The sequence below is a fragment of the Leptosomus discolor genome, chromosome 6 (assembly GCF_034619465.1).
Source record: "Leptosomus discolor isolate bLepDis1 chromosome 6, bLepDis1.hap2, whole genome shotgun sequence".
Classification (NCBI taxonomy): domain Eukaryota; kingdom Metazoa; phylum Chordata; class Aves; order Leptosomiformes; family Leptosomidae; genus Leptosomus; species Leptosomus discolor.
In genome coordinates this window covers 4,167,107-4,192,554 of record NC_141396.1, presented here as the reverse complement: position 1 = coordinate 4,192,554, position 25,448 = coordinate 4,167,107, and the positions used below count along the sequence as shown (strand labels likewise).

Below are 25,448 nucleotides of genomic sequence, written 5' to 3'. Positions count from 1 at the left end.
CGGTCTTGTTTCTGCTTCTAACCCACTCTGTGCATTTACCCCCCGCTGCTGCAGGCCAAGGCGGGACCCGGGCACAGCTCTGCCTCAGGGGGGGCCCGGCAGGGGCGAGGGGCAGCCGAGGCGGGGGAGGCCGTGGGGTGCCCCCGAGGGGACGGGGCGGTGGGAGCGAGTGAGGCTGCGGGGGAGCAGCCCCGACCGTGGCCGCCAGAAAGGCCCCCAGAGGGACCCGGCCCCCTCAGGGACCCGGCCCCCTCAGGGACCCGGCCCCCTCAGGGACCCGGCCCCCTCAGGGACCCGGCCCCCTCAGGGACCCGGCCCCCTCAGGGACCTGGCCCCAGGCGCGGAGCCCCCCGGGGCGAACCCCTGCACCGCCCCGGCCCGGCGGCCCAACGGCGGGGATGACATCACCCGTTCTTCCCAAAGAAGCGCGCTTCGATTGGCGGAGGTGAAGGCTCAGGCTCCACCAATAGGCGCCGGGCAGGGCTGCAGGCCGGGCTGACGTGCGGGTTCCTGGCCGTATGGGGGTTTATTTTGCTTTGGGCCGCTCCAGTGGCCGCCATTAGAGAAGCCCGGGGAGCGGGGCGGGAGGCTCCCCCCGCCCCGCCGAGTGGGAGCGCCCGCGGCCGCGGCAACCCGCCGCGTTGGGAGAGACCATGTCCTGAGCGGGGAGAGGACGCCGCAGCCAGCGGGCCGGGGGGGTGGGGGGGGGCGGCAGCGGCGGCGCGGGGCGCAGGCGGCTTCCAACGCCGAGCGAGTGCCTGAGGGACGGCTCCCGGCGGCGGCGAGGTAAAGCCCCTCTCCCCTGCCCGGGCAGCGCTGGGGGAGGAGGGGGCGATGAGGGGGGGGAAACGGCCGGCTGGCCCCCCGCGGGGGCCCGGCGGCGGGGGCGAGCCGAGCCGAGCCGAGCCAGCTCGCTGTGGTTCCTCGGCTGGCGACCCGCGGAGCGGGTTGCTGCGGGGCCGGGGTGGGGGGGGGGACCCGGCCGAGGGACGGTGTGAGGAGTCGCCTCCTCCGTGGCCCCCGTGACCGGCTCGGGCCCCGCTGGGGTCGTTGTCCCGCGTGGAAAGGGGAGGGGGGGGGGGGTGGGTGTCTCTTCGGCGGGGAGCGCTGGGGAAGGGCAGCCCGCTCGCCCGCCGCGGGATGCGGTGTTCCGTGCACCCCCCGCCCCCCTCCCCTGCCCCCGGCCCCGTCCCGGCAGCGCCGTGTGTACCCCCGCGCTGGGAAAGCTGTGTTACAGCAGAGAGCCTCGCTACAAAGGCAGGAAACTCCGATTTTTTCTCTCGTGGCTGCTTCTCCAGACGCTGGGCTGCAGTACCTCGTTCTGCTGGGGTGAGATCATGGCTCGGCTGCCTCCCACTTCTTCCCCCCTCCCCGCCCCCCCCTTTTTTTTTTTTTTTAATTCTTTTGGGATATGCTTGTTTTGAGCTGTATGCCATGGTAGAAGAGGTGGTGGGAGCTGCTTGCTTGTATCTGTGATTTTTGGGTGGCAGAACTTCCATGATGTGGCTTGTAGTACGGTATCGCGTATTGTCGCTACGTTATCAGAAATGAAGTGCAGCGTGGGAAGTATCTCAAAATCGGGCTTGGTTTGGTGAGCTGAAGTTTAAAACAAAAAAAAATTGGAAAAGTTCAGTTAAGGAGGGAGGCAAACCTTGGTAACCCGCGCTCTCAGCGCCTTTCTGACTCTACCTTCACAGTCCCACACTGCGGCAGTTCCACGCCAGGATAAGGTAAACTTCTCTGCGGAGGTCACGGATGTGGCTGCGAGTCCTTCCTTTGGAGTGGCAAAAGGCATTCCTGCCAGCCCTCAGCCCACACCTCCGGCTCTCCGTCCCCACTCGAGTCGCCGCTCTCTTAGGAGCAGCGGGTGGGAGAAATGGTGGGAGAGAAATTAATCTGGGTCTCTGCATGGCAGGCGCAGCACAGCTGCTGAGAACTTTTTGCTGCCACGGTGGCTTTCAGCGATAACAATAATGACAACTTTTTCTAGAATTCTTGGGAGTCGGTGTAGTAAACAAATGTTGTTTGACAGGCTTTGTGCGGTGCTTCAGCAGTCTCTACTCACTAGCTACGTACTGGGTCATAAGTGGTGAAGCTGGCACGTGAGTTCAATACATTGATGCAAAAATTGAGAGGTGAGATGGTTTCTGTGTAATACCTTAACTTCCTCCTTTCTCTAACATGTGTTGTATTAAAGCTCATTCTGGTGTGAACAGTACCCTGTAACAGCAGTTCAGGAGAGATTTGTTGCACTTAGTTTTGCCTTTCCTTCTGCTTATCTAGCATTTTGGTTTTGGTGGCTGCAGAAGAGATTTGTGAAGCCCGTCTTTTCCTTTTCTCAGTGGTTACTCAGAGAGGGGGGGAACAGGTAAGCAGCAGGTGTTCCAAAACTCTTTTCATTTGCCTCGTTCTGAAGGCCAGGTTGAATTGGTGTCTCAGCATGCGGCGTCTAGCATGTCATCTGTAAAAGATCCCTTCTGATTTAAGTCTGTCACAGCATTAAAAGAGAATAATGCTTTTGGATGCGTTGTGTTTTGTGGGAGTCGTGAAACTCTGTAATTATTTGGTGTAATTCTCCTGAAGTAAAAAGGAATTATTACCTTTTCTTGTGCTGCTTAAGTAAGGACAGGCAGATGGGGATGACCGGTGAGGCCATAATCTGTATTGTAGAGAAGTGTAATTAGAAATATTAATTTAATTGGAATGCCGAGTGGCGTAAAAGCATCAATGGCATTCGTCACAGAAGCATGACTTAAATTGGAGACCAGTTAAAACACCAAATTGGTCAAGGCAACATATTCAGTCTTATTTAGCCTTGTGTGTGGCCATGCTAATCGTGCGTCATTCAGTATATAAATTCCTTGGGGATGGGAAATCCCATCCATCTTTGGTGTTCTGTGCAAGACGGATCTGTAAGTCAGTCAGAAGTGTAAGTAGAAAATTCTTTACTGACTGTATGGGAGGGTTTTTTTTAATGCAGTCAATTAAATAATCAAATGTACTCTCAGGCACTTTAATGTGAGATTTACTGGCTCCTTCATGTGGTATTAACTTAGGTGTTAACGTTTCTCTTTCCAGCTTCTCTTTGCTGTATCAGTTTTGCACTGGCTTGAGACTGTGTAGAACTTTAGATCAATACATTCTTTATCGAGATGTACCATCTACTAATCACAGCAAAGCATTTAAACTGCTGCGGCTGGTTCTGTTAGTAATGCTCCTTCCTCTCCCTCGTGCTCCTTGCTCTCCCCAAAATTTGAAGACTGGGTTATTTTGAGCTGTTCAAAATTTATGTCAACAAGTAATCCTCATTTTAACTGCATGGATTATGATCCACAGTCTCCTGATACTAAAATGGAACTATACTTTAGTTTGGCAGCTGAAATGGCTGGCTTAGCTGTAACAGAGTTCTTAATTTTTTTTTTTTTTTTTAGTACTACTACATATGAAGAGGGGAATGAGTCAAAGTTGAAAAGAGAATTTTTTTTTTGACACAGCTGATGAAGAGCTTACCACTTCACTTGTCAAATGGTGTAGCTTGGTAAAATCAGTTAAATAACAGATAATTATAACTTTGTAATGTCAGTTGAATGGAATTTATTACACCTGAAAAAGAAAACTTCTCTCTCCTATTTAAGATCTCAAATGTCAGGAATTCAGACACTTTCCTGGTACTTACTCTTTCTCTTGCATAGCTGACATTGCTTTAACTTCCACAGAATCGGATTGATTTTGTGACAGTGTTTATTTTTGCATCACCGGTTGCTGAAGCACAGCTTCTGATGTGTGTGGTTAATTCTTTTGGAACTGTCTTGAAATAGAAGATTGAGAATAGGACTGTTATCTCTTTGGTGTCCAACAGCTAACATACTTTAGAAGAACTGTAGTACTTTTAATATCAGTTCTGAGAAGATAGTCTATGATAATATGGATGATTTTGTATTTCCTTCTTTTGTGGCGTGGGCAGGTTTTCAGAAGCTCTGTAGTCTGACTGGAGTTGTATCCGCCTGGCATTTCTCAAAACAACTTCTTTCCTGCACTGCTGTCCCATTTATGTGAAAACTCATTTTGATGAAGACCGGAGAGAGGAGAGGTCTGGAGGGGGTGGAGCAAGGAATGAGTGCAGTGATCCTTGAAGAAGGAAATGTCTTCCAGAGGGGGCTTATACGGAGACCTTAATTCAAGAAGGGAGGAATGGTAGATATTTTTACAAGGATGATACCTTGGAAAGAGTGATAGTTGCTGGTATGTGCAGAGCACCTTGCCTACAGAGCAACCAAGTTTGCGGCCCTTTTGCGTTTTCTGCTTTACAGCAGACACAGTTAATTTGGTGTTTTTCCCTTTGGTTATTTGAATTTATCCTGGTATCTCTTCTGCTTGTTCTTAAAACAAGGATACTATTGCGTCATTTTTTTTTTTTAATTTCTAGTAAGGTGGAGTTTTCTTGTTGGAGAGAACGGCTGCTAATTTTGGTCATATTCTCATGTGCATTTTAAATTAACAAAAGTTAGTACTTGTAAGACAAATGCTGGAGAAGGCTCAGATCTGTCTTTAAGGCTGAGTTCAGAATTGAGCTGAAAATACTTGAAGTAATGAGAGCTAGGTACAAAACGAATGTCAAGCGTGCAACCTGCTGTCCAGAGGATGGGGGGACTGGAAGGATGGGCCTGTGTCTATTTTGGTAAGTGTAAATAGGACTTCTTTCTGAAACTTGTCAGTTGTGAGCAAGGTGGCTGCAGTCTTTCTTTTTTTTTTTTTTTTTAATTTTCTTCCTCCCACTGTGCCAGAAGCCAGTACATGGTGACGTTTTGTTTGGGTTACGTTTGCTGTTATTTTTGTAAACAAATGTTAAGGTTTAAAAATCTTCTGTGTGATTCTTAGAGGTCGATTTGATTTAGCATCTCGTCTTGAGTAACTGTTTGATGAAAAAGTCTGAGTTACTGGGGAGTTTACAGACATTAAATAACTTTAAGTTACGTTGGTGTTCTACTGTCTTCTAGATACTCAGGAGTTAGCTTTCCTGAGCTAGAGAAGACTGTCAGAACCATGGTTTACGTGTCTCTGGAAAGAGAAATAAACTTGAATGGTCTGTTTTGTTCTTAGTAGATTAGAACTATTATGACCAAGTAAACTTTTGGTGGCTTTGAAGCTGCACGCAGTTTTGTAGGTCCATTCATTCCAAAACGGTGCGGTTCTTGATGCAGTCAGTTGATTATTCGGGAAGAAAAATGACAGTCATAAATTTGATAGATGTGGATGGTTCTAGGGAAGAAAGGAAATTTGCTTTGTGAAGGTGATTGTCGGTTTATGAGAGAATCCTGTTCCTTGTGGCTGTAAAGACTGGAAGTGCATCGTGTAAGTGTTGACTTGTATGTCTTTCAGGCTGATGGGCTTGAAAGTATTTCTTCTGTCTCCATTCATCTTCCCAGTATCTAAGCAGGATTCAGTAGAGACAGCTGGCATATTTATTAGCTGCTGCTATCTGAATACTCCCCTGAAACAGCTTCAATCTGGAGGTCTGTGTCTTAAATCGTCCACAGTTTCAGGAAGTGTTGAGTACATACTTGTTTTCATGCTAGGCCTTTTCTGGTTTTTTAGTTCACGCTGCCACGGTAAGTCAGGAGCACTTTGTCCTGGGTGGCTTCACAATGTCTGATTGTCGTTTATGCGTTCTGTCGGATGGGCCTGTGGGTTTAGGTTTTGGCTACAAAGGCTTCCCGCTACTCTGTGCTTGTTGAGAAGCAAATTTTTGTCTTGCTGAAGGGTTGGGGTGGTCTGCTGGACTATTTACTTTTTTTTTGACCTCTGTGTTACTGTTTAGCTTGGCAGGGATAAAAATAATTGTCACCTCATGGCTTTTAAATGGTTTATTTAAAGAAGGTTGTTCAGTGTTGTCTCTAGCAGAAAGTTGTTCCCACCCGCCAAAAGCAGAAGGTTTACTGGTTTAGAGCTGTTACCCTGAAACTTTTTGGCCGCTGAGTACCTTGGAGTGATAGCTTGGAGTTGTTGGATGTGCATTATGAGCAGAATACAGATTACTGATCATGAAGTTAAAAAACCAAACCAAACCCAAAAAACCTGGCATTACTCCTTCTCTAGAAGGAATTTGAATTTGTTTTCACTGTGATGCTTGATACTCGTTCTTTGCACTATGTCAAGCAGTGACATACACAGTAGTGGTTTGTGTGTGCTGTGATAATAGCATTTTTGACACCCCCCCCCCCCCTTTTTTTTTCCTTTTCTTCCTCTTTTTTGATACTTTGCTGTCTAGCCAGTACCTTAAGAAGAGCTGGATAAAATGACGGTAGCTTGTATGGCTTGCTTGAGCTAGAACTAGTCTAAAATATAGCCCAGTTGCGAATGTGTAGACCAAAGACGGTCCTGAACTGTATCTGAAGGTGGCTTGCCATTAATTAAGAGGAAACTACACAGCAGTTGACGTTGAGTGTGTGTTTCCTTGTTTCATTTAGAGGCAGGCGGTTTTTCTCCACCAAATGGTGACTATGTCTGCATGTAGCCATAATCTAATTTATGGTCAGCCAGTACTGAGGAGGTCCAAAGGATAATTACTAGAACTCAATGTCAAAGGTAGAAGTCTTAGTATAATGTTCCTTGGTTGCTGGACAGGTTTAAGTGTTTTTAAGTTTTGATGTCTGGCTCCACAGTGTGTTTTTATTCAGAGCAAGACATCTGGTTTTCTTCATCGTGTGTGAGGATGGCTGAGATCTAAACAAAAACGAGTCTCGTGGTTTAGGCATATAGTCTAAACACAGATAAGCTGTATTTTTGTGTTTGACCTCACTTCTTATAAAGAATCCTCTTGATTCAACGCCTGTACTTTGTCCAATGCAAATGTCTTAAAAGTGAAGTTGTAACAATACTGTTGTGTTTTATTACGTGTGTTTGTTACTGAATTGTACATCTGATCTTGAGTCAGTATTCATCTGTTGCTGACTGTTCATGATGATCAGATTAATTAAATGTCGCTGGATGCATTTATGTGAATAATCTATCGTAGCTCATTATTTTGAGTCACTTTGCTGGGTTTTTGTTTAGGATTGTGTGGGAGATGCTGTGTATTATGTAACTGTTGATCTGCTTACTCTCGTTTTCCCAAATGGTATTGGTTTCTAAGTAAGCAGTTGTGTTTAGTCCATCCTAATGTGTAGTCACATCTCATCAAAATAGTTGTTCATGTTTAATTGAGTTTAAAACAAAGCAAAAAACCCCTGAAAACCATAACTGTCTCCTGAACTAAGAAAGAGGACTGAACTGCAAGCCGCTATTGTTTTTTATAGGTTGTTTTCAGCAGTTAAGGTTTTCCTAGCTTTTAGTCACAAATTTAATAGAGCATTTGAGATGAGTAACAAATAAAATGGAAATTTGGACTTTGCAAGTTACACATCAGCATTAACTGTAGTGGTTAAGAGCAGAAAAATGCTTCAAAGCGTAAACATAAACCCAAAAAAAAAGGCAGCAGAAAGAGTGAGCGTTTAGTATTGTCAAATACCTGTTAATTCGGTGATGAGCTTTCAGCTTTTGCCGAAGACTCTGTTTGTAGCTAGCTCTGCATCCTAACCTAGAGTTCATTGTCAATTCCTGTATTTCAAATGTTTCCTCGGATCTGTAACCTCCCGAATGTTTGACTTCTTACTGCATAGAACGTTTGCGGAATTAGGCATCCTCTTGCATTAAAACAGCATGTAAATTCTCTTGCTTATGGGAAGTCAGGCTTCAAGGTTTATTTGAAATGATAGCGGTTGGATTGGAAGTGTGACTAGAATGTTGAACAGAAAGTTGGAGCTAAAGCAGTGTAACTTTTCTGAATACCATGAGTACCTAATAAGGTAGACTTAAGATGCTTTGAAAGGAGATGTGAAACTAAATCAAAATGAAAGCAATTTTTTATTAATTCTGCATACTTTCTCAGAATTTCTTCTGGTTAAGAGAACTGCGTTTCTTGCAGCATGTTTCTTTGTGAAAGATCAAGTCTTCTAGATTTTAACAAATTGCCCACTTATGAGGGTAGATGGAAACTTATACGTAATGAAGAAAAATCCACAGGACAGACTATTTGTTGACAGCCTAGACTATCAAAACTGAAGAAAAATGTTAAAACTCGTATATCATACTAGATTGTAAATAGTTACTCAACTATAACTAAAATATTTTCAGTTTCTCTCATGCACCATTAGCTTTATAGTTTGTGTTGTGATTTACATGGCGATGATTTGGTCTGTAATAGAACTGAGATTTGTGCCAGTCTGAACTCAATGATGCCTCTCCCAAGATGGCAGCATTCTTCCTGTTGTTCTTGTTGTTTATGGGGAGCAAAGGAGCAGCTCTGCTACTCGGAAGAGCAGAGGTGATCCTTGTGTGTTTTGAGAGCGGTGCTCTTACTGGGGTGAGGATGGGAAGGATAATGTAGTCTGACAAAAGCCTCTGTCTTCCCACACGGTTCTTGCTTTGTGCCTGTCTTTTATAAGAAAGGGGTTTCTGCGTTCTGCAATGATGGCTGCAGTCCGAGACCAGTGCCTGCTGTCTGCACCGCAAATAGCCGGCTGGTGTTCTTTAAAGTAATAAAAATGTTGTGAGCAAAAACCCGCCTCATAGAGCAGCTTGTCGAAAACTATTTCAGTGCTCGTTCCTGAGGTGACACAGTATTTTCTCCTTTTTGCTCGTCTGTTTGGGACAGTATCCTTGCATTTTCAAAGGACTGTCCTAACAACTAAAGCAAACTGTGCTTACTTCTTAAATTCTTTGCTTCAGAAATGCGGCAGAAAATACTTGTATGTTTGTGACTTTGCAATAATCTTCCATTCTTTATTGTAATACGTAGTTATTGCCCTTACTGCAAGGCTTCCAGGTTGAGCACTGGTCTGATTTGGTTGTCCCATTGACAAGGTCAGTGTTCTTAATTTTTTTTTTTTTTAAAACTAATTTGCAGAGACAACAATGGAACTTGTTGTTAGTTCCCTTCAAACTATAGAAGCCGAGGTTAAGTTCTATGCTTTTAATACACTGATGCATTGAGGCTTATGCTGAGTTCTTGAGAAAGCAGTCATGCAAGAACAGTGAATAGTTGAAGGTGGAGCATGTAGGTTCAGTAAGTTAAGAGAAGAAAGCGTCAGTAGAATTCCACCTTGGAAAATTAGGCAAGGCAAATTTCGTGTGGAAATCGATTATTAATACTTGGCAATACATTTCAAATAAGTGATTAAAAAATGTCAGTTGACTTTAGTCAAAGAGTATTGACAGTGTGATACTTCACAAGGATTCTTGGACCCGGATCACAAAAGTGAATTTGAGCCAGTTAAACAGCAATGTCTTTTTTTTGTAAGAAGCCATTGAGGAGGTTTTCAGAGAGTTTACAGGTTTGAAACAGGCACCTTGGCCTTTTTGATTTAAGCTTGTGTGCAGCTCTGTTATCTTCTACTCCTTCCTACAAGCTGTATTTAAAAACTGGCAAAATTTTTGTTTGATGTCTCTCTTGGTTCAGCTTATGGGAGCTTTAAAAAAAATACCGCGGTTAGAGTCAGAAGCAGAGTGGCAGCATTTATAAATGTATTTGTTTGTAAACAGTGAAATCAAACCAGTGCTTTGTTTCCTACTGTGAAGAGTTGATTCCTCAAATTCATCTTGTGCATCTTTCAAAAACGTTCTGCAGTTTTGCAGAACAAAACCAGCTACAACTATCTGAATTCAGACTAGTGCATATTGTATCAAAACCATTTGAGGTGATAGTCCAGATGTGATTTTAACAGGTTTTCCTGTTACAGCTTTAATTAGAAAGCTTATTTATGTATAAGTGAACTTGAGTTTTCTAAGAAGTATGCTAATTTTTTATGGGTAATTGGAGGAGAACTCAGGGTGGTGATGTACAAGGGGGAACACTTCTGAAAATGCATCACATTATGCAGGGTTAATCATAGGCAATTTTTCTTAAAAAGCTGTTTGTCCATCGTGTGTATACATAAACTTCCCAGCAACATTATCCAGCTGTTAGTGAGCAATTACAGCTGTCAGATGGAGACCCTTTCTTGGTAGATGTACATTTAAGTACACCGTGTTTCATAATACATAAAGAATACTGTCAGTGAAAGTGCTGCTGTTTGATCTTTTGCTTTGACTCGCAGTCTTGTTCATCTCTGCTGCTTTTTGTGGTTGGATGTGTGAAAGGTGTTACTTCTCCACTGATTAACTGTTGCATTAATAGTTTCTGTGTTTGATTAGAGACACCCCTCTCTCTTTCAGAACAAGATACTTCTGCCTGTTTTGTTGCTCTGAAAAGTTGCTTCAGTGTTTCAAAACAAAAATAAACCAGCCTGCCTTTGTGTTTGGAGCAGCTTAAGAGAGGCAGCTACATCGGGATGGGGGCGAAGGAGGGTGGATCTCTTTTGCCTTGCAAGTCTTTCTGAAGGCTTAAGTTGATCCCTAAGCTCCCTTTTCCCTGTAAATACAGAAGCAGTTAGCTTTGTTCCAAAATCCGTATTCATGAGCAAAAGGAGTTAAGGTGGGAACGCGGATCAGTATAATCCCGTAAGGTTTCTGCCAGCACAGATGCCAGCACCATCCCAGCAAAAAATCCGTAGGGTAGATTGGTCTAAAGCAGCGTCTGGCCTGTTTATGGGGAAGGGCTTGATCATTTAATGAGCTGGAGCTCCATATTGTTCCTTGTTTGAGCCAAAGGAAAAATAACGTCTGGACCTAATGAATAATTACATTGAGGGGAATAGAATGTATCCTGTCATAAAAATGTTATTTGAGGACTTATTGTTTCTTCTCAATTTCTGTGTGCCGTTTTGTGTTTTCCCACACGCTTAACAAGCTGAAACAAAGCAAAAGAAGAATTTGTGGCTATTCTAGGTGACCTTTTCTGCTGACCTTATTTAGTAAAAAGGTAGTCAGACAATATTTTGATTTTTCTTTGTTGATGTATCAGAATTTAATGTATTCTCCTCTTTAGTGTACTGAATTACTCTACTAGTCTATGCAGAAGGTATTTAGCACACTATAAACTGATCAATCGGAACTTGCTTGGAGTTTTGTGGGTTTTAATTTCTTGCCTGCTCATGCTTTTTGGACATGAAGGCATGCACCTGCGCTTCACAGTCACTGTTGTGCTATTCCTCTGTGAGAGGAGGTACTACATGATTCAACTTCTCCTCTGTGAAGAATCTAAAATAACAAGTTAACCTGAAGACAGAGTGGCAAAGAAGTAATTCTGAAAAAATGTGACAAGCTTCAAACTGCTCAGTGGCTGGATGATGGTCCTGTGTCACCAGTAAATCAGATGGTTCTGGTGTCCCTGGGGTGGGGTGCAGCTGAGATCTAAAAGTAAAAAAAACCTGGTACGTGGAATTGCTAAATTTCCTCATCTAGCTGTGCCGTAGCGGGTGTTGGCAGAGCTATCGGAGAGCAGAAATTGCTTTGCTCTATTGAGCCTTTTTATACTCTTTACTTCATAATAAGCTGAGGCCCTGTGTTCTGAGGTGGTGAGCTTCTATCTCGGAGGCTTTCAGAGCTGCAGATACTCAGCCTCTCTTAAGAATTATGTCTGAAAGCATCTAGCTTTTTAAGGGGCACAGAGAATAACTGCAGCTAAAAACCTAATCTCATGATACATGTGAAAGCTTTGCTGTAACACAGTCTGTACTGTGCTATTTACTTTCCTAAAGAGTATCTCCTAAAGAGTATTTGTTTAGATCGTTTTTGCAACCAGCTGCTCTTCAACTTGAGCAGCAATCTCTTTTCCCAGTCTTAATGACCGTAAAACAGATGATGCTTTGTTCTCTTGCCCCATCCCAAATGTGGGTTGGGATTTGTTTGCAGTGGGAACTGCTGGGTTTAAGGCTTTGCAAACGAGGGCAGGTGGGGAGACCATTTACAGTTACAGATCCCTCTGGGGCTTCGTCTCGCGTTGTGTACAGATCTGGCCTTTGATGGAAAGCATCACCTGCTCAAAACATACCAGCTTCTGCTCAGGTGGAAATTACTCCCAGGCTTGTATCGGGCATTGAAGTTTTGGGACAGCCACTTTCTGGTTGTCTGTGGTAGCACAAGTGAAACTGCTCTTGACAGTTCTGTTGGTGGCCGTTGGCAGGTGCCCGGACGCCGTGCAGCTTCCTTCTCTTTTCTGAAAACCCTGTGCAACTGGCTTATGGTCCTAACCAGGAAACATTAATATCTCAGGAAGCTCTGCTGTTTATAGAGAAATTAAGCCTATTAAGAAACGATAAACTTATTTTGGGAATTGGAGGGAAAAGCCTTGACGACGTGGAATAGATAAATCTAGCATCTATGTTTATGGGGCAGAGAAACTGTTTTTCCTCCAAGTTTGTAAAACGTCTTCTTTATGAAGTCGCCTGCAGTAAAATCAAGTTGACTTTGTATTCTCGTGTATATGTATGTACTTTTCACTTATTTAATTACAGATATGGGGACCCTGGTATGATCTTGCTCTTGTCTTCCATTGGGCATGGACACTTATGAGGAACAGTGGAGGGGAAGCAGTAGGAAGCCTAATTGCCTTCTCAGCACATTCCTTAGTCTGACACAGTTTTATAACATAGAGGTGGGAGTGAAGCGCTCTGCAGGCTGTTCAAATAAGTAATGTTAGAACCCGAACTTTATGAGAAAGCTGTATGTGTTCCTGATTGCTCATCTGCTTTCATGAAGCATAAATATGGATCGTTGCTGAAACGGATAGTCCTGCCCTCTCCTCTGTCCTGGCCACACGATAGCCCCTCATTCATGCAGCCACCTGATCTGGTGAATAGATCAGTCGAGCTGTTGGAAAAAAGCCTAGGCTGTGTGCTGGAGCCCACAGAAGGAAGAGAGTAGGAATAAGGGTGACAAATTTAAATGGACATCTAGCTGTGCCTTGGTAGAGCAAGGTGTGTGCGAAGGTATTTCGGTGAAGGAACGTACTAACTCCTAAAACATTTCCTATTTGGAGAACAGGTATAAACTAATTTTTAATTCGATGTGTCTAATTTTGAGTTTAATCCTGTTGTGTATCTTCTCTTTCAAGTTTTTGTTTACTAGACTCTGGGTGTTTTTGTTAGCCAAGAGAGTTGCAGCATGATGAGTGAGCATTGTCAGTCAATTGATGTGACAAATTTTGTGTGTTAAACAGTTTTGCATGCTTAAAAATAGCACATAATTGAGTCATATATGTTGGGTAACTATTCTGTGGTAAGGGAGGAAATAGATTATACATTTTTCTGTGTCCTTTATCTACCTGCCTCACCCTTTCCCTCTATTATGCCCTCTACACAAAGCTTTTATTTATTTATTTTTTTTTCCTTCCCTACCCTAAGTTTCAGGTTGCAATAACAGTGTTTATAGATGCTTTGGTGTGAATTTGGTGTTGCTTGGATCTAGTTCTTCAGCTGATTGATCACTTGTGTGGCAACTGGTTCTTCATAAATTCTCGTTTATTTTAACCAGTCTATGTTAGTCCCAGCAGGTCATGACTGAGTTTAAACAAGTAAATTGGGATCAGCATAGGTGTGGCATTTAATAATTAACTTTCTGGTTACTCAGGTCCAGTAGGAAACCTATAATGAGTCTGTTTTCATTTTGTTTACAGGAATAGTTATCTGCTTAGTCTCATCCTTCATATTTGGCAATCTGAGGAAAAGGTCTGAGCCAGCATGAAGACAGAATCCCCTCTTCATTAGAGGAAAAAAGTGAGTTGGAATTGGATTGAAATCGGGATTTGTAGAATGAAAATGCTATGTTAGCTTGTCAACACACAGCTTGTGCTTGCTTTCAAGTGGTATTTTAACTTCATAACACTACTGTTAGGAGCGGTGTCCAATCAAGGCCTAGTCTTGGTTAAGCACATCTATAAAGCTTTCAAATGTATGTGTTTTAGGTAAACTTCTACACCCTGCTTTTCCAAAAGAATTGTGTCATATCATAGAATCACAGAATAGTTTGGGTTAGAAGGGAGGGACCTCAAAGATCACCCAGTTCCAACCCCCCTGCCATGGCAGAGACACCTCTCACTAGACCAGGTTGCTCAAGGCTCCATCCAGCCTGGTCTTGAACGCTTCCAGGGATGGAGCATCCCCAGCTTCCTTAGGCAACCTGTGCCAGTGTCTCACCACCCTCAGGGTGAAGAACTTCTTCCTTGTATCTAGTCTAGACCTGCCCTCTCCCAGCTTCCAACCATCACCCCTTGTCCTATCTCTGCAGGCCCTAGTAAAAAGTCCCTCCCCAGCTTGCTTACTGGTTGTATACCTGCCCACCTGGTACACTCCTTCCAAATCCTGTGCCGTCTGGTAATAGACCTCACAGGACCGAGACTTTGTGTTCATTTTCTCGTATTGCTGTATTCATATGGAGCTTTGTTTTAATAATTTAATATTTGTGACTTGTTTCTGTAGCCATACTGATCTCTTCTCCAGTATTCTCAGTGCTCAATGTGTGTCTGTTTTCTGAATTTGTTTTGGAAGCCTCTGTGCAAATTTAAGAAATTCCAGAAACGCAGGACTGTGTTTTCTTTCCACTTCTGCACTAGGAAATCTTGAATTCTGCATTTAAAATGCTGTTAGCTCAAGTCTTACCCTTTTCATAGTGGTTTTTCTCCTCCTAAATGTTCTAGTAGTAGCAAGAAAAAAAAAGATTGCCCATTTGTCCATCCTGATTTTTATATTTGGTGCATCAACTGGGTTAAATTTCATTTACTTTTTTTTTTCTTTGAAACAGAGCTCCTATGCAGCTGTTGTGTACTAATGATGTATTCTGATTACTTAGCTTTCTGCCTGACGCAGTTCATTTCAAGAAGTGCACGATGACAGAGCGTGGAATTAAATGGGCTTGTGAGTATTGTACATACGAAAATTGGCCATCTGCAATCAAATGTACCATGTGTCGTGCCCAGAGACCTAGTGGAACAATTATCACAGAAGATCCATTTAAGAGTGGTTCAAGTGATATTGGTAGAGACTGGGATCCTACGAGCACTGAAGGAGGGAGTAGCCCTTTGATATGTCCAGATTCTAGCGCAAGACCAAGGGTTAAATCATCTTACAGTATGGAAAGTGCAAATAAATGGTCGTGCCACATGTGCACCTACTTGAACTGGCCACGGGCGATAAGGTGTACTCAGTGCTTGTCTCAGCGCCGGACCAGGAGTCCCACAGAGTCTCCTCAGTCTTCGGGTTCTGGTTCAAGACCAGTCCCTTTTTCTGTGGATCCTTGTGAGGAATATAATGACAGAAATAAACTGAACACAAGGGCTCAGCACTGGACTTGTTCTGTTTGTACATACGAAAACTGGGCGAAGGCCAGGAAATGTGTTGTGTGTGATCATCCCAGGCCTAACAACATAGAAGCAATAGAACTGGCAGACACGGAAGAGGCTTCTTCCATCATAAACGAGCAAGACAGAGCTCGATGGAGAGGAAGCTGTAGTAGTGGGAATAGCCAAAGAAGATCTCCACCTACAACCAAACGTGAATCGGATGTGAAAATGGACTTCCAAAGGATCGAATTGGCTGGAGCTGTTGGCAGCAAGGAAGAGCTTGAAGTTGACTTCAAAAAACTAAAGCAAATAAAAAACAGGATGAAAAAGACTGACTGGCTGTTTCTAAATGCTTGTGTGGGTAAGTTGTTTGCTGCTACCTTATACTGTCATGCCTGTGGTTAGGTATTTTGGGAGAAGGAAGAATGAAAACGTAAACTTGACGTTTGATTTCAAAACAGCTTTTTTTAACCTCTGCATTTTAATTTTAAAAAGTAAACTAAATGTAGAAGTTCCTGAAATAGCACTTGCTAAGCGAAGGTGCAGAGTTCATTGATCCGAACAGGGTTAGCCATGTTTCCCAGCTACACTTGGACTTTTTTGACCTTTTGTAGAAATGGATATCCTTGTAACCAAATCCTGTTGTTCTCTGTAGTCGTCGAAAGGTGGAAAAAAAATGACAAAACCAGTCTACAGAACAATGTAATGCATACAGTACTGTAAAAATGCCATTACTGGATAATTAAAATTACTCTTCTTTTTTGCTATGGCAAGATACGCTAGTAGAATCAGCAGCTGCAGCTTGGGAGTATTTGTAAACAGTGTAGAGCTTGCAACAGTACAAGATGCTCTGTCAGATGTTAAAAATAACACCAAAATATGTAGCTCCAAGAAACTGCATGTGTAATACTGACCTTGAAAGTAATAATGTTGTATTAATACAGATACTGTGTTGTAAATGTTTACAGGGTTTCTGAAAGTATTTTTGTAGTCAACTGCTTCAAAAAATTCAAATACCAATTTTGTTTTGTATTTTTTGTGCTTTCCTAAGGAAATTCTGGATAGTTCTCCCAATGCTGTTAAAGAACAGACACATATGAAAGCAGGGTTTTCTTCAGTTACTGACCTTGTGAGTTAACTTTTGTGCTGGAGCTTCCCAGAAGCAGATATCTTGTGCCCTAGCATACAGGCAGGTTAAACACTTGAAATACGCAACTATTTTTAGAGTAAAACACTTCATTTGAAACTCTGGCGCTACTAGTCTGTCTCATGCTGTTCCTTAGTGTTTCATGAAGTTGCTTCACGGTTGTGGTAACCAAAAAACTAACTGGTGGAGCTGCTTTATTTAATATATTTGATCAGGTTTAAATGTGTGTATGCGTATCGTGGGTTGGCTTTCTCTGAGCTAATAAATATCCCAGTTTATTTTTGTGTTGTGCCAATAGCTGGGCAAGCATGTTTCCTTTTGAAAATAGTTAGATGCCTCTCTATTTACTGATACCTTCAGCTCCTTACATACTAGCAGACGTGCAGTGCTTTTTCCTTCTGAAATGAAGCAGTTGAAATTCTGTAGGGTATTTTGTTAGTTATCAGATACCCAAGATCAATTGTTGGAGGTCGTTCCTGTGCCTTACGGGAGTCTATCTTGCATTCTGATAGAAATTATATTAAATGTTAGGGTTTTTTCACTCTGCTTTTTGAAAAGTGAAGTTTTTTGGAGTACTCCAGTGTTCCTTGAAGTATTTCACACTTTCAGATTTAATCTGTGTGGGAATGGTTGTGTTGAAGAACATGAGTTTCGCAAGTATTTAATGTTGCTTGTGACTATACAGTTGTACATGAAACTCAGAACTCTGTTCATAGAAATTTTGTAAGGCAATAATGATTTGGTTCTTTTAAAATGAAAACCGTTTGAAGATATCTTGAAGGGATCTTGATGAGAGAGCTAGAAGGCAAATGGAGTTCTGCTGATTTTTTTACTACTGTTCTGCTGAAAGTCTTCCTGGATTCCTTTCTGTAACTTAAACACTTACTGTACTTCAGCTTTTTAACTGAGGGGGAAAAAAACCCAGCAACCAAAGCTGTTAATTATCAATCCTTCGTTTCAGAATTTTATTTAGCGTGTCACAGGTGTCATATTTTTCCAAATACCGCTTGTAGCAGGAATATCCTTAGGAAGGTTGATGAAAGCTTCGTAGATTCTTTTGTGGTTGTCTCCGGATGTAGAGTGTATCTGTATTGGGAAGGTATACCAGTTTAACCAGCAATTTTAAAGGCAATAAGCCACAGTTGTGCTGGTTGTTTTGTTGTCTTAGTGTGACATAAACAATTTAACTGTCAAGTGAACGATTTTGGTTGAAGCGTATGTTTTTACCATTGAAATCAGCCGAGTTATTGTGACTTAGTGAGTTACTGTTTGTTAGCCAGCTGGAGCTCTTGTGAACCGTTAGCTGAGCTGAACGCTTGTCAGTCCTTAGCCAAACACAGTTATAAAACAGGACAAGTTCATGTTAAATGTCAAGTAAGTTTGTGAAAATCGATGGAGTAAGAGCTGGTGTGTGGTCTGTTACCACAGTCCAGCTGACAAGTGGTGGCTTGTTAGGATGCGGTCACTTCACACTGCGCACCTCCAAGTTCAAGCTCAATCAGTTGTGGTGGGTCCATTTGCTTTGGAACTGTCTTACGTGGGAGAGATGTATCAGTTCAAAATCTTTGGATGTTTGAAGTGTAGCTTTCCCTGAAGTTAAAATTAAAGATCAGAGGAGCAGGAGTAGGAGTAATTCTTGGCAGACTGGTTATTTTCTTTTCTCTTGGAAGAAATTGTCTTTCAGAAGGTACCGAGGAAAATGTTTGATACTCTCGGACAGCTGTGTAGTTGAACTCCCTCTTCCCATCTCGACTCTAGTATAAAATGCTTTTTACTAGATTTCAAATTTAATGTCAGCTTTTATTAAAACCATGTATCAGACTACTTTTTTTTCCCCACAGCTGTTCTTTTTAGCTGAAGCCTGAAGATACATGTGTATCTTGTGTGGATTTAGAAAAGTAACTGTGTGTTTTTAGGTTTGTTTTGTTTTGTTGGAGACATCCATTAATGCTGTACCCATCTCGGTAAATAAACATGCCATCAAGGCTTCTGTTCCTTGCGAATCTAGGCTGCAAAATAAGTGCAACTCTCGCATTTCAGCATGAATAGTTTCCTTGATGGAGGGTATTCTTTCTGCATCAGAAGGATTAGTGGCATTCCCCCTTTCAAACTCTGCAAGTGAATGTACTTGACTGTGGTGTTGTTACTGGCTTGGGCTTTGCAGCAGCGGATGTGTCTGTCAAACTTTCCCGAAAGGATGAGATTTTTAGAACTGATGATTTGGTTAAAGTTTATTAAAGTCACAGCAGAACATCTAGTAAGTGTGGCTGTTGAATAACGACTTGCTACAAATGCAAGTTTGGATTACAGTGAGAAATTACAAATGGCTTCTGCAAGGACACCAGTGCTTTCTGCTGTACTGGCCTAGTAGAAGGTTAATGTGAGGCTCCAGGTGACTCATTTCTTGGGGGAGGCAGGGAAGCTAATGTATACTTAAAATTAAGCTCCGTTGTCTTTTACGTAACTCGTGGTAGCTGTGCCAAAGAGACTGTAAGAGGGGTTTGGTGGCCTGTGGGGTTCAGGGAGTCTGGTGTGCAAGAAGAGCAGGACTGCTGGGGGGACTGGTGAAGCTGGTTGCACCTGGCTCTGGATTTGGGTAGTACAAATGGATGAAGATGGTCATGACTATAAAACCTTCCTGGTGTTCAGCGTTTGCTTGGGGCTTACGCTTTAGGACTTGCTGAAGCTTCCTCTCCCCTGGCACTTCAGGGATGGCATCAGAGTGTGTCTGCTGCAGGGCGCTGCTGGGGAACCTTGGGTTGTGTGCTCAACTCTGAGCTCGAACTGTAGCCCACAGATTAAAAGTGAACTGCATTTCTGCTCCTTTTCCTTTCTCCTCCAACCCTGCTTACTAACTGCTGTAAGTGAGAAGTGTGCTCTTCTCTTTCGGTTCGGGTCAGTAAGGTGGCTGCTGCCATCATGGGCCCAACTTCCCCAGCTGGGGATGGCAGCTCTGAAACCAAGTGCATACGCATTCTTCTTAACTGTATGAAAGAAACAACTAAGAGTGTGTTTCTTAAACAAATCCAAAATATTTAGAGCAATCTGTTTTGCAGTACATCCTTAAAAGGGCTGGTAGTTCGTTCCTAGTGTTCCTACATATGTGTCTGCTTAGTTTTTCCTTTGTTGACTACTTTATCTCTCATAGAGGTTTTTTTTTTTTCCTTTGTCCTTTTCTCCCTTCAGTTTTCTAAAATACGTTACCCAAGCATTCAGAAACCCTGTGGGAAAAGGAGAGTTGTTCTGCCCAGATTTAGATGTGGAGTTGGCTGGGCAGTGTCCCAGTCTGGTCTGGAGCTGCAGGAGAGATGGAGGCCACCTCCTGCTCTTGGTCTTGCAGAGCACGTAGCTCTTCGCTGACAATAAAGGCAGCCTGAAGGGACTGATGTCCAAGGTGCTTTCAGCTGGCACCGCCACCCAGAGTAGTCCTCCTAGCGGCTTGTTTCTGTCCTCCTGGCATGTTTGCACTAAGATGAAGTGCATCTGGAAACTAATCTTGCTAAAAATGAAGCTTGTGGAGCTTGGTTACGGGGTGTTTTTGTGGGTAGTGTAGTGATGGTTTTGGTTTTCGGTCTTGCTGTTTTAGTAAACCCAGACTGGTTTCCTCACCACATCCACGATACAGCTGAACCTTGATGGAGCTGTTCACGCTGTAATAAGGGAGTGGGAAGTGTATGGGTGGTTACAAGCTGCTGGAGGTGGGGAAAGGCCACGTGTTCCTTGCTGGTGTTGGTTTAGGCTGCCTGGAACTGTTTGGGGAAATACAGCGTGAATTAGTCACTGACAGTGATGACCTGCCACGCTGGCCTTGGCTAAATAGGGCAAACAGTGCCTGTTGGGATGGTTGGGAGGGCAAGAGTCCCTGGTGTGAGCTGTACAGCCTGGCCTCCTTCCCCCGTTCCTTTGTGATACTGGGAAGGATGACTTGGCATGCTTGTCTGCTGTGCCACGTAACAAGGATGTAAGTGTGCGACTTTCACCTGGGTGAGAAATCTTGGTGCCGTGTCGTCTGTGTCCTGTACTGTCACGGGTTGAGGCTGGGCCGGCCACTGATGAATGACAGACGCTCTCTACTAACCTCTCTCCCCTCCCAAAAGGAAAAGGAGAGAGAACAAGGGAGAGAGACTTTATGGTTTGGAAAAGAAAACTAAAACAGCTTTAATGAAATAACAATAAAAGAAAAGATGATAATAATAAGGAAATAATGAAATAAACAATATGTACAAATAGATACAAACCCAATACCGAACCCAACTCCCCCCACCCCAATGACGATACGTCCCCCCCACGCTGCAGGGCTGGCACTAGGGCAGTCCCAGGCTGGACTGGGCAGCAGACAGGGATGGGATGCAGGAGCTGGGCTCAGGCACTGGATTCAGGGATGCACGGATCGGGATCGACGACAGAAGGACAGACAGAGTCCTCCTCAGATGTCGGCCATCGAAGAAGAGAGATTGACCCTCGTGATCCCTCAGCTTTACACTGAACATGACGTCTATGGGATGGAACACTCTGTGGGTCAGGTTTGGGTCACCTGTCCGGTTCGCTCCTCCCTGCAGGGGTGGCCTTTTTCCTGCTTGTGACCCTTTTCACCTCGAGCACCCCAACACGCAGTACAAGATTTAGCAGTGACCTTGGTCGCTACAAGAACCAGTACAAGCCAGGGCCTCTCTGCATCCCATTCCTTGGTACCAACTATAAACATCAGGCCTTGGCACTGCTGGAGCAGTCACTGTCTGGAAAAACAGGCTGCTATTTCAGAAAGTGCCATTAGTTAGAGGAGACTGAACTGAAAAGTTAAAGCACTAAAACAGAATTAGTTCTGGTTTAGCCCAAACCAGAACATACACATAATCCTGTCATAAACACTTTACATTTGTGTGTATGCCTGTATCTTTCAGAGCAGGTAAAACTCTGCATGCTTCACTCCTTGGTAGAAAATCTTAACTCCTGAACCAAACTTTTAGTTTGGTCTCTTGACGGCTTTTATGAGCACTTGGTGATATTTTATGCTAAAAACAATTAAATAAATGATCAAGTTAAAAATAGTTATTAAAATTTGTCTTGGAAGCACTGATGGTTAATATCATTCATGATTTTCCACTGTCCAGCCTCCCTTTATGGTGCAGCCCTGCAAGCAGCTGATCAGCTTAAAGCGACAAGGGGTGTGGATACCTCTGACAGATGGGATTGGGGGTAAGGACATCTTTCAACAGTCCTTCTTACACGTGTGCTGCTTTGCTTCGTAACGATACGTTAGAAACATGCTACATGGACTGTGTGTAGGGGTAAGAGCTGTTTGTGTGGAAAAAAGAATAGGCGATAGTCATACTCTGATGCATCGGATGGCTTCAGGTGTAAGGTATGTGTCGTCTTGGAAGTTAGTTACTTGTTTTTAAGCTGATGCAAGTTGCTGAGCTTGAAGAATTAAAAAAAAAAGAAGAGTATACAGAAGGTTCTGACTCAAGCTGTCACTACCTAGAGAGTGATCTGCTGTTGATTGTGTGCTAATACTAACAAGGGAGGACCTGGAAATGAGGGAAGAGGAGAATGAACAGAAGGATGTGGTTAGAGGCCCATAAAGGTTTTTCAGACAATCCCTCTCTTTTGTATTAATTGATGTGCCATATGTGCTTGCAAATGAGTTCTTCCTCTAAGAGGAAGAATCCTTCAGACTGAATGTTTTTGGTGCTCAAAATGCTGAAATGGTGGAGTAGTTATTGATAATGAAACTTTCTTTATGGCCACCTGATGCGCCCCTGGTGAATAGTTGGAAGAGGGTGAGGCCTGAGCTCCAGAGAATGCTATAGCCTGTGTGGTCAAACCACAGGTCTCGGCCCTCTCCATGCTAGAGGGGCAGTAAGATTTTTAACAAGTGTCAGAATTAGATTTTAATGGGTCAGTTGATGAGCCCCTCACTTGCAGGAAGGTCACCTTGGCGCTTAAACCAGTCTTAGGATTGGTCTGTAGATGAGTAGATGAGAGCATGTATGTGGTGTAGACCGCTTGCAATTTTATCTGCAGCAGAAGAGAAGCAGCACAGGGCTCCGTGTTTCTGATCTGGTGTGTGTTACAGAAGGATCTGTCTCTACTTCTGACTCTTAAAATGTATAGTTTGATTGAGAAATTTGCCTTCTATTACCCAGCAATTGAAGTTGATTACAATTGTCCCACATATGAGGCACAATGACCTCCTTAAGGCGAAGTGTTTCCTTTTGTAGTCTACTCAAATGTGAGCACGCATTGTTTACTGTAACATTGCTACCTCCTTGAATCAAAGAAATCTCGAGTCTTTGCATCGTTCTTGAGATTTTATCTAAACAGAGGCATCTTCACGCTCTTAATTTAGCAAAAAGCGTTGTGTTTATTTTAGCAGATACGTTATTGAATTAATTCTCCTTGGGTTTGCCTGTTTCATTTTGACTTAATCCTGTTCAGCCTTTTCAAAGACTTAGAATCCCTGCCCTCTAGTATGGGTAAGACTGCGTGTGTTCCTTTTTTAGTGATGCTTTCACAGTTTTTGAGGGTCAGAAGCCTACTGCAGAACTAGCTGCTGGAGGCTGGCTGACCCCCTGCTTTTTGCTGCTCTGCGGTCGCTCATTGTCTCCACAGCAGTTCGGCTCCTGAGGTATTGTTGAGGAACCTCTAACTAAATTGACAGCAAACGTGGTTGGAGTGAAGGTTACTACTCTCTGCTCTTACTTGCTTTTTATCTCTCTCGCTGCGTATTTAAACCTCGCTGCTGTTGGGAAGCGTATGTGGAGCTGATGGGCTCGTCTGTTGGAAGGAATTTGCCTCTTTCATTTGCAGGTTGTGCCAGCGCGCTCCAGAAGTATCAGACAGATCATGAAGTAAATGCAGGCTGCTGCTGTAGTAGTTTCTCTGGAAACTTTTACATCTGGCTTTCTTGAAGTCACTGGGACTGTGCAAATGGGATTTAGTTTTCTAGATACGCTTGTAAGCTCTTGTGTGCTTTCCAAGTTTACTTAACTGTGCTAAACCCTATAAATATTTACATGTTGTAAAGAATCAACTTAATAGCACCTTAGCTGGAGTAGTTTGGTTTTAGCAGCTAGGCTAATTATGGGCTTATTCAATATGAGCAAAGGTAATATTGGTATCTAATAAAGAAGATGGTTATAGCAGGAAGAATGCGGGATCAAGATAATACAAATTGTTATTGGGTGACTAATATTTTTTTAAATTAGTCTTTTTAAATAACCTTCTTAATCTCTATCGTGAACCTTCTTAATCTCTATCATGTATCTTCTCCTGTATACTGAGACTGCATATTCCTGATCTGTGCTGTCTGTAAGAGTCGGGGCTTTATTAGCAAAAATAAAAACCTTGGCTCCTGCTGCTGTGAAGGAATATTCCAATAAGAGGAAATGCCTGAATTGCAAATGGGAGCACAGTTGAACCTGTAAACGCAAAATACAAACTTGCACTCGTGTTTATGACTTACATATGACTTGGTGTTCTTCTCCTGTTGCTTAGGATGTCAGGCTGTAAGTCCTGTGTTTGTGCTGCATTAAGCAAAGCAAAACCTGTTGGGACATACACACACAGGCTGGTGTCTGCGGTTGCAACACCAAGCTAACATTTCTGGAGTCCACCTTGAAGAAAAGCTGTTCTTGCCGTGGATCAGAAGTGGACACCGAGCCATAAGGGTCTGTTGGCCTTTGTGTAGCTCTTGTAGGTGATGGGAGCTATGCCCTCGCAAGAGGTCTGGCTGCTGGGGCGCTCACGGGTGCCGTGTGAACAATCTTAAGGCAAATGCCACTCTTTTGACGTTTTAACAGTCTGAGGAATGCGGTGGGTGTCAGTGGGGAGTAATCCAACTGGCACGGCGCTGTGTCGGAGCACGATTCAGAGGCTGCTTGTGCAAGTAATCAAGCACTTGTGTGTTATGAAATGTATTGAATTAGAACATCAGTAAATATTTCTGTAGTATTTCTTGTAAATAGTGTTTTGTTAAGCTTTATTTAAATAGGCTTAATGAATAGGAGCCTCTCATTCATCGGACAGAAATCAAAGCCATTGTAGGAATGTGCCTCCTATTGTCAATAAAAGCATATCAGGATCTCATTTTAGAGTGGTGATACTGAACTGAGGAGTTGCAGGCCGTTCTTAGGGATGTTGCATGTAGGCAACTTTACCTCATAGTTTTGGGGCAAGATTTGTGTTTTGTGGTTGAGATTTCTGGCAATCTGCCAGTTATTACTCTATTTTTTGCTCAGTGTTTGCTGCGGCCTTGGATTGTACTGACTGGCACTGTGAGCAGGCTGGCACCTGACGAGCTGTTAGAAGTTTTCCCTGTTCTTTTGGAGTGGCTAAAATGGAGTGGATGTTTGGTAGACTGGGTAAAGAGAAATTTGGACTTTTCTTGCTGTGGCTAAGAGGCACCAAAGAGGTTTGTAGTGACCATCGAGTACCGGCCCTGCGGTAGTGATGCTCTGGGTACTTGGGTTACGGTATTTCAGTGCAGGTTGGTACCAGACGTTAGGGCATGCAGCAGGTCGGCAAGAGGAAGCTTCTTAGAAGCAAGTAGGCTTGTAATGGGCTCTGTACAAAAAATGATGCAGAACGAGCTCTGTATGGCTTGGTTTTGTGTGTCATGTTTATCTGCTGAGACTCGGTTACAAAACAATGACTGCATCCAGAAGGGAGTTTGTCTGGACTTGATCTAAAAATGATGCCGCCCCCCTCGCTGGTCACTTGGCTGCTTGGATTAAGGAATAAAGGATGAGCAGATACGATGCATGCCCATGGTCACATCACCATCCCTCCGTGAGCTGCAACTGTGCTAGTTTGAGGTGTCATTTAGCAGATCATCACTGTTCTTCACTTCTAGATAAAGCACTGCCAACCCAATACCTAAAATACATTTACAATCTCCATTTTTGGAAATCAGGCCTAGCAGGCATACACAGTTTGCCTGGTTTTGAGGTATGGCTTGATCTTTAGCTTGAACTTCACCGGTGAGGTTTAGAAATGTACTTTTAAAATGACAGCTTATATAACAATTTTAGTAATTAATTCTAGGAC

The 25,448-nt window shown here is 43.3% G+C and overlaps 1 protein-coding gene across 1 annotated transcript in view; it reads left to right on the top strand.

Moving 5' to 3' along the window:
* The first annotated feature begins 766 nt into the window (after positions 1-766).
* ZRANB1 (zinc finger RANBP2-type containing 1) overlaps positions 767-25,448 on the top strand; it is a 43,989-nt gene continuing 19,307 nt past the window's right edge. Inside the window, exons 1-3 of the mRNA XM_086466915.1 lie at positions 767-786; positions 13,592-13,691; positions 14,764-15,614. Coding sequence (XP_086323041.1) covers positions 14,801-15,614 — 814 coding nt within the window. The 5' untranslated portion in view covers positions 767-786; positions 13,592-13,691; positions 14,764-14,800. The remainder of the gene's footprint in view (positions 787-13,591; positions 13,692-14,763; positions 15,615-25,448) is intronic.